Source organism: Ammodytes marinus (assembly GCF_949987685.1).
Source record: "Ammodytes marinus genome assembly, chromosome: 1".
Taxonomy (NCBI): Eukaryota; Metazoa; Chordata; class Actinopteri; order Uranoscopiformes; family Ammodytidae; genus Ammodytes; species Ammodytes marinus.
The window spans coordinates 8,302,759-8,317,427 of record NC_137230.1 but is presented as its reverse complement, the minus strand read 5'-3'; the positions used below and the strand labels follow the sequence as shown (position 1 = coordinate 8,317,427).

General features: G+C 40.3%; 1 protein-coding gene across 1 annotated transcript in view; it reads right to left on the bottom strand.

The window, feature by feature from the left end:
• The window catches only part of itfg1 (integrin alpha FG-GAP repeat containing 1), a 140,467-nt gene that overhangs the window by 24,649 nt on the left and 101,149 nt on the right, over positions 1 to 14,669 (bottom strand). The window contains exons 13-14 of the mRNA XM_080033189.1: positions 12,569 to 12,612; positions 8,493 to 8,571 (exon numbers count right to left, since the gene is read on the bottom strand). Coding sequence (XP_079889315.1) covers positions 8,493 to 8,571; positions 12,569 to 12,612 — 123 coding nt within the window. The remainder of the gene's footprint in view (positions 1 to 8,492; positions 8,572 to 12,568; positions 12,613 to 14,669) is intronic.

The following is a 14,669-nucleotide window of genomic DNA, read 5'->3' as shown; positions in this document are numbered from 1 at the left end:
TGACTTCTAAGTGATCATCTGATTTTAGACTGACCCCACTGTCCGCTGAGCAGATCAGATTTTTGAAACTGATCAGAAATGAAAGTGAAACTTAAGGTGGAGCAGTTAGATAAATGAATACATATTGGTATCAAACACAAATAATGTGTTGTGTGATTTGTGTTAGTAGGCTACAGCAGCTCACGTCCGCTTCTTGGTTAAAACACAATTCTACAGGATCAATATGTAGGGGCTTCAAGGAAGAACACTGGCAATTCTCAACATCTATTGAGTTGTTTGAGTGAATGATACATCTCATTTTAGTTTTACATTGTGTAGCTAATTGTCTTTTAAATATAGCAGCTGAAATTCTTCCCAAGCAAAAAAGTGAACATGCAGTGTGACTTTAATGCATAGGGGAATATGAGCTCGCGAAGATATATGAATCAAGATCCCCATTTTTCAGCCCTAATCTTAATACTGCCACTGGAAGCTGCACTTGGAACAATGTTACCCTATTTTCTTGTGTGCACTGGAACCCATAGGGAAACACATTGCAATGCTTTTTCCCTTGCATTGTCTATGAGATTGTCCACAGTGAGAATGAGAAAAGGAGAGAGGAATATAAAAAGGGTTGTTAATGAATAACTTAAACTATTTATCTCCAGCGCCCCACCTGTCTCCCTCTCCCCCCCGCTCTCCCTGTCTCAGCAGGAGTCAGTTGATAATGAGGTGTGGTGTTGTCAGAATCACAGCCCGCGCTCATCCATCCAACCTGCTTAGTAAGGGACATGGCACACCACTGTCTGCTACGTAGACACACACACACACACACACACACACACACACACACACAACAAGGTCAAAAAAGGCACACAGAGCACATATGGTCAAATTACACACAGACTAAAGAATATGTGCAAGCCTAGGAAAAAAAACATGAACACATATGTACTTTACTTACACAGGTATACTTGCGGCACACACACACACACACACACACACACACACACACACACACACACACACACACACACACACACACACACACACACACACACACACACACACACACACACACACACACACACACACACACACACACACACACACACACACACACACACACACACACACACACACACACACACACACACACACACACACACACACACACACACACACACACACACAGAGAGTTTGAGAGGAACCTTTTCAGTGTTGACCTTTATTTGCCAGATAAGATGGTGGCATTATCACTGTAATATGCCTTCGTGAGATATGCATTTCCTACATACGTGTGAGTGAGTGTGTGTGTGTATGTGTGAGAGAGATACCTCTTCTCCAAGCCATCATAATCTCTCCATAGTTCCTGATATCTTCTGACCCATTTCCCTCCTTTTCTCAACCTTGCCTCTCCCTGTCCTCCTCTACTTACACTGTTATTTCCATCTGACATCATTCAATCACTCCCCATCTGTCTGTCCTTTGACCTTTTTCTTCCTCTTTTTCTACAGTAGCTCCATTCACACATTTCTTGGCCCTTGTCTCTCAGCATATGATAATGTCTCCTTCTCCTCTCTGCTCTAGGAGGGTGAAGGGTAAGTGAAGATCGTGTGGCCTCAGTGGAGAGGCCCAGACATAGTGTGTGTGTGTGTGTGTGTGTGTGTATGAGTCTGGCCCCATCATTGCTCATCTCTGGCAGTCTCGCTGGCTGTTCCCCGAGCTACAAGCTACAGAATAAATACACTTTAAATCAGCGCACACACGCACGCAGACACACACACACACAGACACATGCACGCAAACAAGCTGCCTGCTCCCTGGCAGCACTTTGCTGCCGTTAAATGAGGGATCTGGGGAGTTGTGCCGGCGAAGCCTTTGGCCACTTTCTTGCTCTCATCCTCTCTCCCTCCCTGCACTCCAGTCAAACACACATTGGAAATATAAAGTGAAGTTATGATGGGCTGAGTGTTATATCCTAATGTTTAAAAAAAAATGAAATAAAAAATAAGGGGATTCTGCTTACCACATATACAAAATAGGACAAAACACGAAGACACTCCAAGGATCCAAATACATTTCACAATTAAGACACTTACTTGCTGAGTGAAAACAATGTCTAAAAATAGGATACCACCTTAATTATATATCTACCTACAGTTTATCATATATCTTTAAACTATGTGTTTGTGTACTTGTGGGGAGCGTTTTAGTCGCATGAAATATGGATGATCCCTGGAGAAAAGTAAAGCAGGCGCTTCACAGTCTAAATAGTATGCAGCATCCTGCTTCATTTCACCTCTGAATGCCTGGGAGGGATTTTCCTATTTTTGTGACAATTTTTTTTATTTTTTTGCCTGTTTGCCAGTATTTTGTTTTTCAGAGTTCCACATCCATTTTTAAAGAAACTGTCAGTTTGGGTTTTTATTACATTAACAGCAATTGCTCTTAACTATACTGCTGACTTTGTGGCAACATATTAAGGAATACCCTTTCCGGTTTCAAAATGATAATGTCCCCATGCAAAAAGCAAGGTCTAATAAATAATAAAAATCAGTTCTGTGCTGAAATAACCTGACTGGTCTGACCTCACAACATACAACCCCCTTGGGATGCATTAGAACTAGGGCTGCGCAAAAAAAAAATTGATATGGCAATTTAATGTGACATTTATTTTCGTGATATATGTTTCGATTTCCAGCTCCAAAAAATTGACATGTATATATATAAAAAAAAAATGGATGTGAAATAGGGGAGAACGGGGTAAGTAGGCACACTTTTTACTCTAGTGAGAATTGCTCATCACCAAAACATCTGTCAATAGCCATTCCTACATTAAATTGAAGCTTAAGGTGTTGGCTAGAAATGTGTGTCTCTCTTTTTTTCCAACTTATTGTAATGAAGAAGTAATTTACCATCAAAGACACTCTGACACATTGTGACAACCAACCCCATCAAGGGGTCGGTTGTCACACACTATGGGGTTGTTTGTCACAATGTTATCTTAATGGGAAAAATCTTAAAAAGAAGGCAAGGAGGCAGAACCAAATTTGAATGTTTAATTGCATTGTCAAGTTGACAAATAGGCCTACATAACTTACTGTAGCCTTGGCAGCTGGTCTAGTTTGGGATGCGCTGGGTTGTTTTGATTTTGTTGCCCTTTTTTCTTTTGCTTGCTAGCTGCCTTTTCCTGCTCTATTCTTTCCTTCTCTGGGGTGTCGTGAGGATACAGCTTGACAATTTCTTTCGTTATTGGGTTCCTTTTCTGGCTGCAGCCTTGAGATAACATGTGACAACCAACCCCCCAAAAAATTTGACGACCAACCCCAACTTGAATTTCTTGCTAGCATCAAGGCCAACAACCATCTGACAACTAATTAGCTTGCTAACCACAATCTAAACTATAGTTTACCCTTCACACTTTCTGAGGGTAACAAGTGTTTTGTTATAAACCCATTGTGTAAAAGCCTAGAAGAAAAATACTGAGAAGCAAAATATTTTGAATTTGACATGAAAAACACAAAACATCCTCTCACCTGAAATGCAGCTGTCTTCCTCCAAGGAAGTCTATGTATGTGACCTCTGATCCCAATTCTGGACCTTTTTTATATCAACATTTCAGAGCTAGCGCGCTCTGGTGGCGAGATATAACGAATGTGACATCCAACCCATGTGACAAATTACCCCGTTCTCCCCTACAACCTCTGCTCCAGATGTTGCAGTACAGCTAATTGCCTTGAACTGCAGTATGCTATTTCTGGTGTTGTGGCAAAGTGCATCGTATCGCAATGCATCATGGTCTACTGTTACAACGTGACCAATGTATCGTGATCCATATTGTTAAGTCCTTCCCAAATAACTTATTAGAACACAGATTGCGAGCTGGCAAACTTCACTTATGCTCCCCTACTTGAATAGGAGTAAGTCCCTGAGGTAAGATTCAAAACTATTTTTCAAAGCCTTCGCAGAAGAGTGGAGGCTCCATATTAATGCCCATGGTTTTGCAATGAGATAATTACAATGCACGAGTGTCCACATACTTTTGCCCTTGGTGGGACTTTGAAGCATTTCTAGGATCAGAAGCAATGCAGAAAAATGCAAATTGATTTTTGATATCAATACCTACTGTTTTCACCAGCCAATGTTTCAGGTGTTTGTCAGTTTGGCTTGAAAAATCGAAAAACACACTAGTGGATTGTTTTCAGCGTCTCACTTTAGTATGATTTTAAAACTCTCACTGCCTCCATATCCTGTGGGATTCTACATATCGCTCCCTATCTTCTCTGCTGTTGGCGTGGGTAGTGATAGCCCTCCCCCTCCTTTCCTGTCTCCTCTGTGTCCATTAAACTACATATTATGAGCAAGTGGAATGTGTGGGCTTCGTCATGTTTTAAGACAACTAAACACAGGGTGAATAGTGTTGATACTTTGACCACTCCATGTGTTTTAAGCTTGGACTCGAAGCGCCTACAAGAAAATAAGCGTTGGTCCGCCATCGGAAGATTATTTTTAACACTGGTTTTGTAGCCAGGGGCCAATGGCTGTCTAATGGTGATGAAATAATAATGATGTAAGACTGTGATCGGTCTACTCATCCTTTAAATATGTATATACTCCAACTGTGCCAACGTTTAAATGAAACAATGAAATCTGACAAAGCGAGATTATGATGCACAAGGGAACACACACACCCAGACTATATATATCCCTGACCCCGGGCTGCCAGTGCATCTTGTCCTCGTGCAGCTCTGTGTCCTTCGCACAATGTAACATCAACTTACTAGGCTCACCGCAGCTAATACGGCTAAGCAGAGCAGCCCTCGATGTCTTGTCTAATCGTTCCATGCATCAATCTCTCTCTACCTATGTATCTTTCTATTTGTATTTGTCTGAAATAGTAGGGCAGGGCATTCATCAGCCTTAGGAAGGCAGACATGTCTTATACTTCTAAGATACCCAGTGATTCGACAGGTTACAACGTAATAATCAATAAAGCTGGAGTCACAAAGTGCTCCGACAGGAAATACTACTCACAATCTATGTCAGAGGGTGAACGGTGACTGAGACCTCCTACCGACAGCGTGATAGCTTGTTTGGGTTCAAACACAACTAGATGTTGACAGGACTTGTTAACAGCAGGGAGTAGCCTCGTGAGAATACACAAAGTGGAGTTGTTTTTCCAATCGAAAATTCATGAAAAAAAAACAATCCAAGTCAAGGCGCAACAGAATTGAACTTCCAGGGCTCTTCTCTAATATGATATTGTAAATTGTAAAATTGTAAGTAGGGGCAGGATTATATACAGTGGAGGAAATAAGTATTTGATCACTCACTGATTTTGTAAGTTTGCCCACTTACAAAGAAATGAGCGGTCTATAATTTTAAAGCTAGGTTTATTTTAACAGTGATAGACAGAATATCAAAAAGAAAATCCAGAAAATCACATTAAAAAAAGATATAGATTATTTTGCATTTCAGTGAGTGAAAAAAGTATTTGTATTATAAAGAATTCTGGCTCACACAGATTAGTCCTCGTGCTTTAAAAAAGTATTCCTAATCTCAACTAGTTTCCTCTATAAAACACACCTGTCTCAACTTGTTACCTGTATACAGTAAAAGACACCTGTCCACAGAGTCAATAAATCAAACTCCAACATCCCCACCATGGGCAAGACCAAAGAGCTGTCTAAGGATATCAGGGACAAGATTGTAGACCTGCACAAGGCCGGAATAGACTATAAAACCATTGGCGAGAAGCTGGGTGAGAAGGAGACAACTGTTGGTGCGATTATTCGAAAATGAAAGAAACACAAAATGACCATCAATCTCCCTTGGTCTGGGGCTCCATGCAAGATCTCACCTTGTGGGGTATCAATGATCATGAGAAAGGTGAGGGATCAGCCCAGATCTACACGGGAGGAGCTTGTTTATGATCCCAAGGCAGCTGGGACCACAGTCACCAAGACAACCATTGGTAACACACTATGTCGTAATGGATTGAAATCCTGTAGAGCCCGTAAGGTCCCCCTGCTCAAGAAGGGACATGTACAGAACAGTCTGAAGTTTGCCAATGAACACCTTAACGACTCAAAGAATGCTTGGGAGAAGGTGATGTGGTCAGATTAGAACAAAATCATGTTCTTTGGTATCATAGTGACTCGCCATGCTTGGAGGAAGAGGAATTCTGACTATGACCCCAAGAACACCATCCCCATAGTTAAGCATGGAGGTTGAAGCATTATGCTTTGGGGGTGTTTCTCTTCTAAGGGGACAGGTGGACTTCATTGCATCGAGGGAACTATGGATGGGGCCATGTACCATGAAATACTAGGTGACAACCTCTTTCTCTCAGCCAGGTCCGTAAAAATGGGTCATGGATGGGTCTACCAGCAGGTCAATGACCCTAAAAATACGTACAGCAAAGGCAACAAAGGAGTGGCTCAAGAAGAAGCACATTACGGTCATGGAGTGGCCTAGCCAGTCTCCGGACTTTAATCCAATAGATCTGTGGAGGGAACTGAAGCTCAAGCGACAGCCTCAAAACCTTAAATATTAGGAGAGGATCTGCAAAGAGGAGTGGTCCAAATGTCCTTCTGAGATGTGTGCAAACCTGGTCATCAACTACAAGACACATCTGACCTCTGTGCTGGCCAAAAAGGGTTTCTCCACCAAGTACTAAATGATGTTTTGATAGGGCATTAAATACTTTTTTTCACTCAATGAAATGCAAAATAAGTTCTATCTTTTTTTATGTGATTTTCTGGATTTTCTTTTTGATATTCTGTCTGTTCTCACTGTTAAAATAAACCTAGCATTGAAATTATAGAACGTTAATTTCATTGTAAGTGGGCAAACGTACAAAATCAGTGAGGGGTCAAATACTGTTTTCCTCCACTGTAAGCACCATACTTCTGCCTCCTTTTCCAATGCAACCTCTTTTATTTTTGATGGATCAAAAGTTTTTGAGTTAGCCATGTTTGTGTCTTATCTCGTCTACAGTGATTTTCTTTTCTTTGAATTCTTTTACAGTATGTTGTTGTTCGAGATAGATTAAAAAAATTATCATCATTACCCCTTATGTACTTGGTCAATATATATATATATACATATATATATATATGTATATATATATATGTATATATATATATACATATATATATACATATATATATATACATATATAAATAGGACTGCAGAAGAATAAGATGCAAGACCAACCACATCTACATCTTGTGTGTCTTTTCAAATTGTAACAAAGACACTGTTCCTTTCTAGAAAGGTCCAAGGTATGTATAGCTTGGACTTCAGTGAAAGGAGAACATCCCAAAACTAAAGCTTGTTGCGTTATGCTTTGCTATGGAAGGAAGGTCAGAGGAAAAATGGCCTCCACAGATTTGCACACTTTCACAGTTATTCATAGCAATAGCCTTGCAGAAACTATAAGAACACTTTACCCCATAGGCAGTGCCACTGCAGCAGCTCCTGGCTTGAGGATATGTCTTGAAAACTGGCCTAATTGCTTTAAAATGTGGACTGAATAAGAAGAACTAAGACCACACAGTCCAAAAAGATCATGGAGCGAGCATTATAACCTCATAAAACAGATTTATTCACTTGAGGGGGTCTTTGGGAGAACCTTCTTTTTGCGTTTTCTTTAGCTGCCCTTCTACCTAAGCTGTGTGTCTTGAGATACAGAGGAAATGTTCTTATTTAGAGTGCATACAATTACAGAAGGGTGAAAGTAAAGTTGTTGTAGGTAAAGCTTTAAAAGAAGGTAAAGCTCCTAATAATGTACAATATGGTACAAGGTTACTGCGACTGCACAATATGTAAGGTCACAGTCACATTTGACCTCCATAATGAAAGGGTTTATCTTTTAGTCAGACTCGACATCTGTGCAAACATTTCAAGAAAATCCCTTAAAAAGTTCTCTGTGAGAGATATTGCTCTCACAGTACGCGAGGTCACAGTGACCTAGACCATAGACCTCCTAAATGTTATCAAGTCATCTACTAATCAAAGTGTGAGTTTGTGCTAAATTTGTCCTTCATAGCGTTCTTGAGATATTGTGTCCAATCTAATCAGTTCATCCTTGGTGATTTGTGCAAGGTTTAAGAAATTCCCTCAAAGAGTTCATGAGATAATGCGCTCAAAAGAATGGCCTGGACAAATAGACCCACAGAGGGACAGAAGTATTTACGTAAAACCCCAACACATAATGCCTCAGGCCTATCGCCGCAGATGATGCAAAAAAAAGAAAGAGTGAAAGACACAAATACATAAAAACAAAAAGGTCTCTCTTTTTCTAATCCTTTGTTTTCTTAGAATCCTCCAAAAGAATGCATCAGCCAAAGTAAGGACATATGTCATTGTCAGGAGGTTATGCTATTAATAAAACTGACGTGGACGTATGAGAGCTAAGAGATATTTTCAGAAAAAAAAACTGAAAACTGAAGTGGATAGGTTAGCAGAGGACGAAGTGAAAGCTATGATGGAAAGAAATGTCTTACCTGAGGCATTTTTCAGGTAGCCGTTGGAGTCCACTGTGGTGTACATGACGTATGGACCGGGCTGGTTAACACCAAAGGGCTGCGAAAACACAAATGCAATAATATATTAAAAAATAAATAAATGGAAAAATAGGCAAAATTCCACATTTCGTAGTATTTTTTTCCACATCCGCTGTCAGTCAGTGAGGGTGAAAGAAGTCAGGCAGAAAACCAGTGGAGCTTGAATAGAAATACAGAAAGACAAGCAAGAGAATGGGTAGAAGAAAGACAGACAGGCCAGTTGACAGGCCACCGTGACCTTGTGTAGTTTTTCTTTAGCTTTGTTTTCACCAGGGTTGACATGGCAGATGCCTGACCTGGCTGGCATGATTCTAACTGAGCATAAACCAATGGGACGGCTGTGTGTTTTTTTGAGCCCGTGTGGGCCGACACAGTGTCCTATCTCTTTGTTATTAACGGATGACAACAAATGAAGAGATCCGTGGAGCCATCCTTCGCTTAACATCAGCTACTCATAATGTCACCTGTTACACACAAGGACGTACACGACTTGGCCCTTTATCATGCTGTGACAGTCAGGGATCAGGTGAGAGAAGAATAGAAATGAGGTCAAAAAAGAAAGAAAGGGGGAGACAAAAACTTTATATTTTTTTATATTTTTTTATTAATTGTGTTCCTTGCCTTCTCTCAGCTTGAACTGTTTTAATTTAACTGTGTCCTGTCATTCTGCACAAGGCACTTCATAAACTCTTTATTTTTAAAGGTGCTATAGTGTTAAGGCCACTGCCATCCACTGTATAGGCTATAGCTGTGTGTGTGTGTGTGTGTGTGTGTGTGTGTGTGTGTGTGTGTGTGTGTGTGTGTGTGTGTGTGTGTGTGTGTGTGTGAACTAGTCTCTTTTCAGGACTCCACCCACTCACTGTTGAAAAAAAAATAACTTTATTTACCAAAGTGTTAGAGAAGCAGTTTACTACACTCAGAAAGAGACAGAGCAAGAGAGGTGTGACTAAGAAGAAGAAGAATAGGAGTGGGAGACTGAATTGAAAAGATGGAGTGGGTGATGGATGGCAGAGGAGAGGACTAGAAGCAGCCGTGAGCTCCACTCGTCTAGTGCATTCATCATACCGTTCGGTTAGACAACAAGGACGGGCGGAGGAGTAGACACACAGAAAAGCAAAAAAAAAAAACAACTCTAATAGCAGCAGGCGCTTATCGATGTCAAAACTAATGTGCTTTGCAAAAGGGGCTTTCCACTGGTGAAAGATTGGTTGTGATGGAGGAGTGATGCTCGACTGCAGTGTTACTGTCAGATTTCCATGACCACCTAGGAATCAGCATCAGGCATGTCCATGTCATGTTCGGGGTACATACAAGGTGCGCAAAGCTAACTGCATTGTATTTCAAAAGGGGCATTATAGTTTAAAGGTTCACGGTATGATTTCCATGGTATTCTTTGTTACCTGAATGTTACATTTCTCTTGCTTACCTTGTGAGTGTTGAGACAGAGGGTGAAATAATGAAATAGTTCTTTATGCTGCTGATGTTTAGGGATCTATGGAAGAGTACGAGGGCCATGAGAGAGAAGTTTTCTATTTTCAATGATGCGCTTCGAGAAAGAAAAAAGATGAAATGCAATGTTGACAATAAACTGGACAGGTAAATACCGCGGTAAAGCTGGAAAGATGTTGACAGATTTGAACTTCCGAGATAAAAAAATTCATAAGCAAAACGTTATTAACACACAAACGATACATCTCTGCTATTGTCATGAGGTAGACCACCGGCTACAACCTCATTTTTCCCAAAACGAGACGTCCCATAAGCTCCACTAATAATATATTGCAACACCGAAGGGAAAATATTGAATACTCTTATAAAGTGGAGTGCATTTATTAATCGAGGTTAGAGGACTTCTTGATCCAATAAAATTGTGGTTGTAGCGAGGATGCATCGTTTATTTAGTAGTCATTAACTTTCCATCTTCAAATGTCAAGTTTAATTTCAACATTGTATTTCGTCTTTTTTCTCAACATCTTAGACTTCATTTTCGAAACGAATAATGAATTTCTTTTTTCCTCTTCTCATTTTTTTCAACTCTCCAGTGGCACTAATACTTAGCAGTATGGTTCTGTTAAGCCTTTAATGACGATCTATCAATCTGGCCATTTTGGACTGTGCTACATTGTCTCTGCACAGTCTGAAACAGCACGTCCCAATCGACATTTTGACAGCAGTGCCGTTCTGAACAGCTGAGCTAATGCTATGTTCCATCAGGATTTCAATAGTTTCCAATGGGCCGATATAATATCAGACATGTCTTTTTACAGGATTAAAACCAAGGGTCATCTTGTGTTGTCACCTCTGTTTATATTTTTATTTTTCTTTGACTGACTGGGACTGTACATTGAAGTATGTTCTGATGTCACATTCTTGCCCAAGGTTTTCATTTAGAAAGCAGAGCCACATATGGAGTTCAAGGCCACGTGTGGACCACTGCAAGGACAAACTTCTCCTTGGGAAAAGTTGTACAATTATTAAAGAGACAATTGTGTCTGTGCCTTGTCAGTCCAACTCAGACAGAAAGCCTTGGATACCGCATAAACTTCCAGATTGTGAGCAGAGGTTAAACAACAAATGGATACCTGCTATTATTACAACTTGTATTAAGAGCGAATGCAGTCTCAGCAAAGACTAATACTGTCAACGTGTCCCTGAACAACAACAAGTAACACACACCACCCTCAAGGACAGGAATAGTAAAACAGGCACACCTGGCTGACATTCATTTGCCCTTCAGTTTGAAAGTTCTTATACTGATATTTTATTGGAAAATGTCTACCACAACGAAGGGCGTGAGACACAGTACAGTGAGAATGGGCTACTGACTTTTAGTTTGAAGGTCTGTTATTTGTACCCATCACCTAAAAAAGAATGGGGGAGTGCCACAAACAGGTGGAAATCTAGTGCTATTTTATCACATGAGGACACATCTCTTTTACTTTTTGTGCTTTCCACTTTTTGCATTCTTTTCCCAGGCTATGCCAACAGATTGGTACTTTACATACAAAGGGAGCTTATACTGCCCTACAGCTCCAAAACACATCACCAATTCAAATCTGAGAATTAAGTTGATCCTCCCCACGGACATACTCCAGTCTCTCTTCCTGTTGAAAAAAATACCTGCTGAAGAAGAGTACAGACTCTGAAGGCAGGATGTAAGTGCAATAGAACTCAACAGTGTGGTTCCCAAAGTTAAAATCCCATACATTTTTCTCCACAGTGGATTTGATTCTAAGCCATAATGTCATAACCATCCAAGGTGCTTACTGCGAGCTACCTCAGTGTGAAACAATGGTACATGCTCCTCAATATGACACAAGTTCGTATGATATCAACCTCGTTTTAAAAAAAAAATATGGTTTCTTCCTGATCTCGGGGAGCGTAACAGCGATGTCTCGGATTGGTTTACTGCTTGTGTGAAATTCGGCTGTCCAGTGGCGATGCACCTACAAGCTGTTTGCAAAACGCCACAAAAATGAATGAGAAAAAGTAGAAGAACTGTAGCTGTCGGCTGCTTTCGGTGTAGTTTTGTATAAATGATACATTTAGAAAGATGGTCTGTGTACATTTTTACAGAAGCACACTTAACTATAGTTTGTTGGGAAAAGCTAGGGAATTGCAATGGATTGTGGGCTAAGTAGTTACTTCGCTCCCAGAAAATATTATGAAGATAGTCTTTTACCTTTGCTTTCTTCTGTTTTTCAACAGTTTATGAAAGCTGAATAAAATGTAAAAGTGTTCGGCTAGTTGGTTGGCTTGGGGTTCCATATTTAAAATGGTTTATTTAAGGAATTGCTGAAAATTAAATGTCAATGGGGGTTTTGACAAAATCTTGTGGGAAAATATACTTCCGGAACCAGAGCCGCTGAAAAAGTGAATGGTGACTGTTGAGCTAGGTAGCGACAGTACACCCACACAGACAGACACATCTGAACAGGCTACTCAGAGGTCAGACAGAGGAGTAACTCTTACTCATCTTCAATAGCAAAGTGAACAAACAAAGAGAGTGTTCTTACCTTGACATCGTCTGGACAGTCATTGAAGCAGAGGCCGCTGAGCACTGAGGGAGAAAGACATGCCAGAGTTATACAAGCTCCTCAGCATGTTACGTGCCCAACACAATAACACTTAAGTCTGCTGTTGAACAAAATGTCATTTGTAATAGTGCTGTGTTCTGTGCCCTAAAGGCCACTGTATAAATATCTATCAAACATCGATCAGTCAAACTGACACAGTGGCTTGCTGTCAAAACTAAACGTGTCATTCATATGCAAGTGCTTAAGCTTTCCTCACATTCAAATGACATATAATACAAATGAATCACCCTTAGGTCGTCTGGGACAGGTCTACTTACAGTCCCTAGAGTTAGGACTAAACAAGGAGAAGCAGCTTTTAGTTATTATGCACCAAACATCTGGAACAAACTCCCAGAAAACTTGAGGTCTGCTGCAACTCTCAGTTCTTTTAAATCGAGTCTGAAGACTTTTTTGTTTCCATTTTAACCTGCAATTTTTATTTTATTTGCTTCTTTTTTTCGCTTTTAAATGTTTTATAATGTGTTTTATGTATTCTAATCTTGCCCCTGTAAAGCACTTTGAGTGGCCTTGTGTCTGAATTGTGCTATATAAATAAACTTGCCTTGCCTTGCCTTTTCTTTGTGCTAGGTGAATGCAGACAAAGCAGGCCAGCAAAGAAGGGAGGGAGGGACGGTTATAGATAAATGGCCAGCAATGAGGAACATAAAAAATAAATGTGTAAAACTATTAACGCTGCTTGTGCCTGTAGTATGCGCACGTGCTAAGAGAGCATTTCACTTGTTTGTGTACACAAGCCGAGCGGGGACCAAATCCGCCGAATTGCTAATCAGTCATTAGAGAAGTGACTTTATTAGCATACTAATAGGGTCCTGGGTCTAGGTTGCCTTGATTTGCCTGATGGGAGTCACGCTGAAGCCAGACTCAATGCAGCTATTAAAGGCAACATCACAGTGCCCCTGACAGTGGGTGGATAAAGCCTCCATATTGGATTGTTCATCACCAACTCAGCAGTGTAATTATTAATGTGGCAGATGACAGGTGACCCCGACAACTGAAAAATGTTCTTCTTTCAATCATAATTCATCCTTGTCCACACAGCTCCCCAATTATATTGCTCCAGCATTATAAAGCATCCGCATTAACTCAACACCATGGTTCCTCTATAGATTCACTTAAAACTATTCATACCTCGACAATCACCACGAAGCATTAGCCAATAATACATATTAGGAAAAGCTTGAATACAATAGGTCCGAATGGAAATTTCACCAACGGTTTTCTAAAGAACTTCTAGAAGACAAATGATGCCGTTTTTAAAAATCTGTCAATTCACAACATATACAATTTGTGAAGCGAAGGGAGCCATTACTTTCAGACAAAACCAACTTCCTCTGTGTGCTGCAATTATGAAGGACGTCTTTAACAATCAACCCCTAAGTTTGACTATGCGCTTTTAAACATCACAACTGGCAAAGGAAATCATTTTTCGGAGTAGTATGTCAAATGTTGCCTGTTCCTTTGTCAGTTCTCCACTTCAGTTCCAACTGAAATGTTTTAACAACGTTTGGAGGAATTTTCGTGAACTTTGATGAATTCTTTCTTGGATTCCTTAAAAACGACGTATCCGACTGACTTTGATAATGACGAGACCTTACTTTTCCTTGAGTGTCACCATTTGTAGTTTTGACTAAAGTTAAATCGACAACCATAGAAAGGATTGCCATAAAATGTGAACATTCATGCTGTGTTTACTGCTAACTAGCAAATTGCTAACACATTAAACTAAGATGGTGAAAATCAGCACGTTAGCGTTTTTTACACAAAGTAACACTGCACCTAAGTACAGACAGTGTACTTTGTATGCACACATACATCAGTGGCCCAGGTTTCAGGACTGCATTGCACCACTTTCTTGCACACTGATCGCTCTACGTGATAATAACCCTTCTGCCATCAGTCTGTGAGAATAAACAAGAGGGTTTTTCTTCAAAGCTTTGATTTTAAAAGAAATGGTGTACGTGCGGTAGAGGACATATGCCGCTTTGAAGTTCATCAGCCTATTAAGTCAACGCCTTAAGTG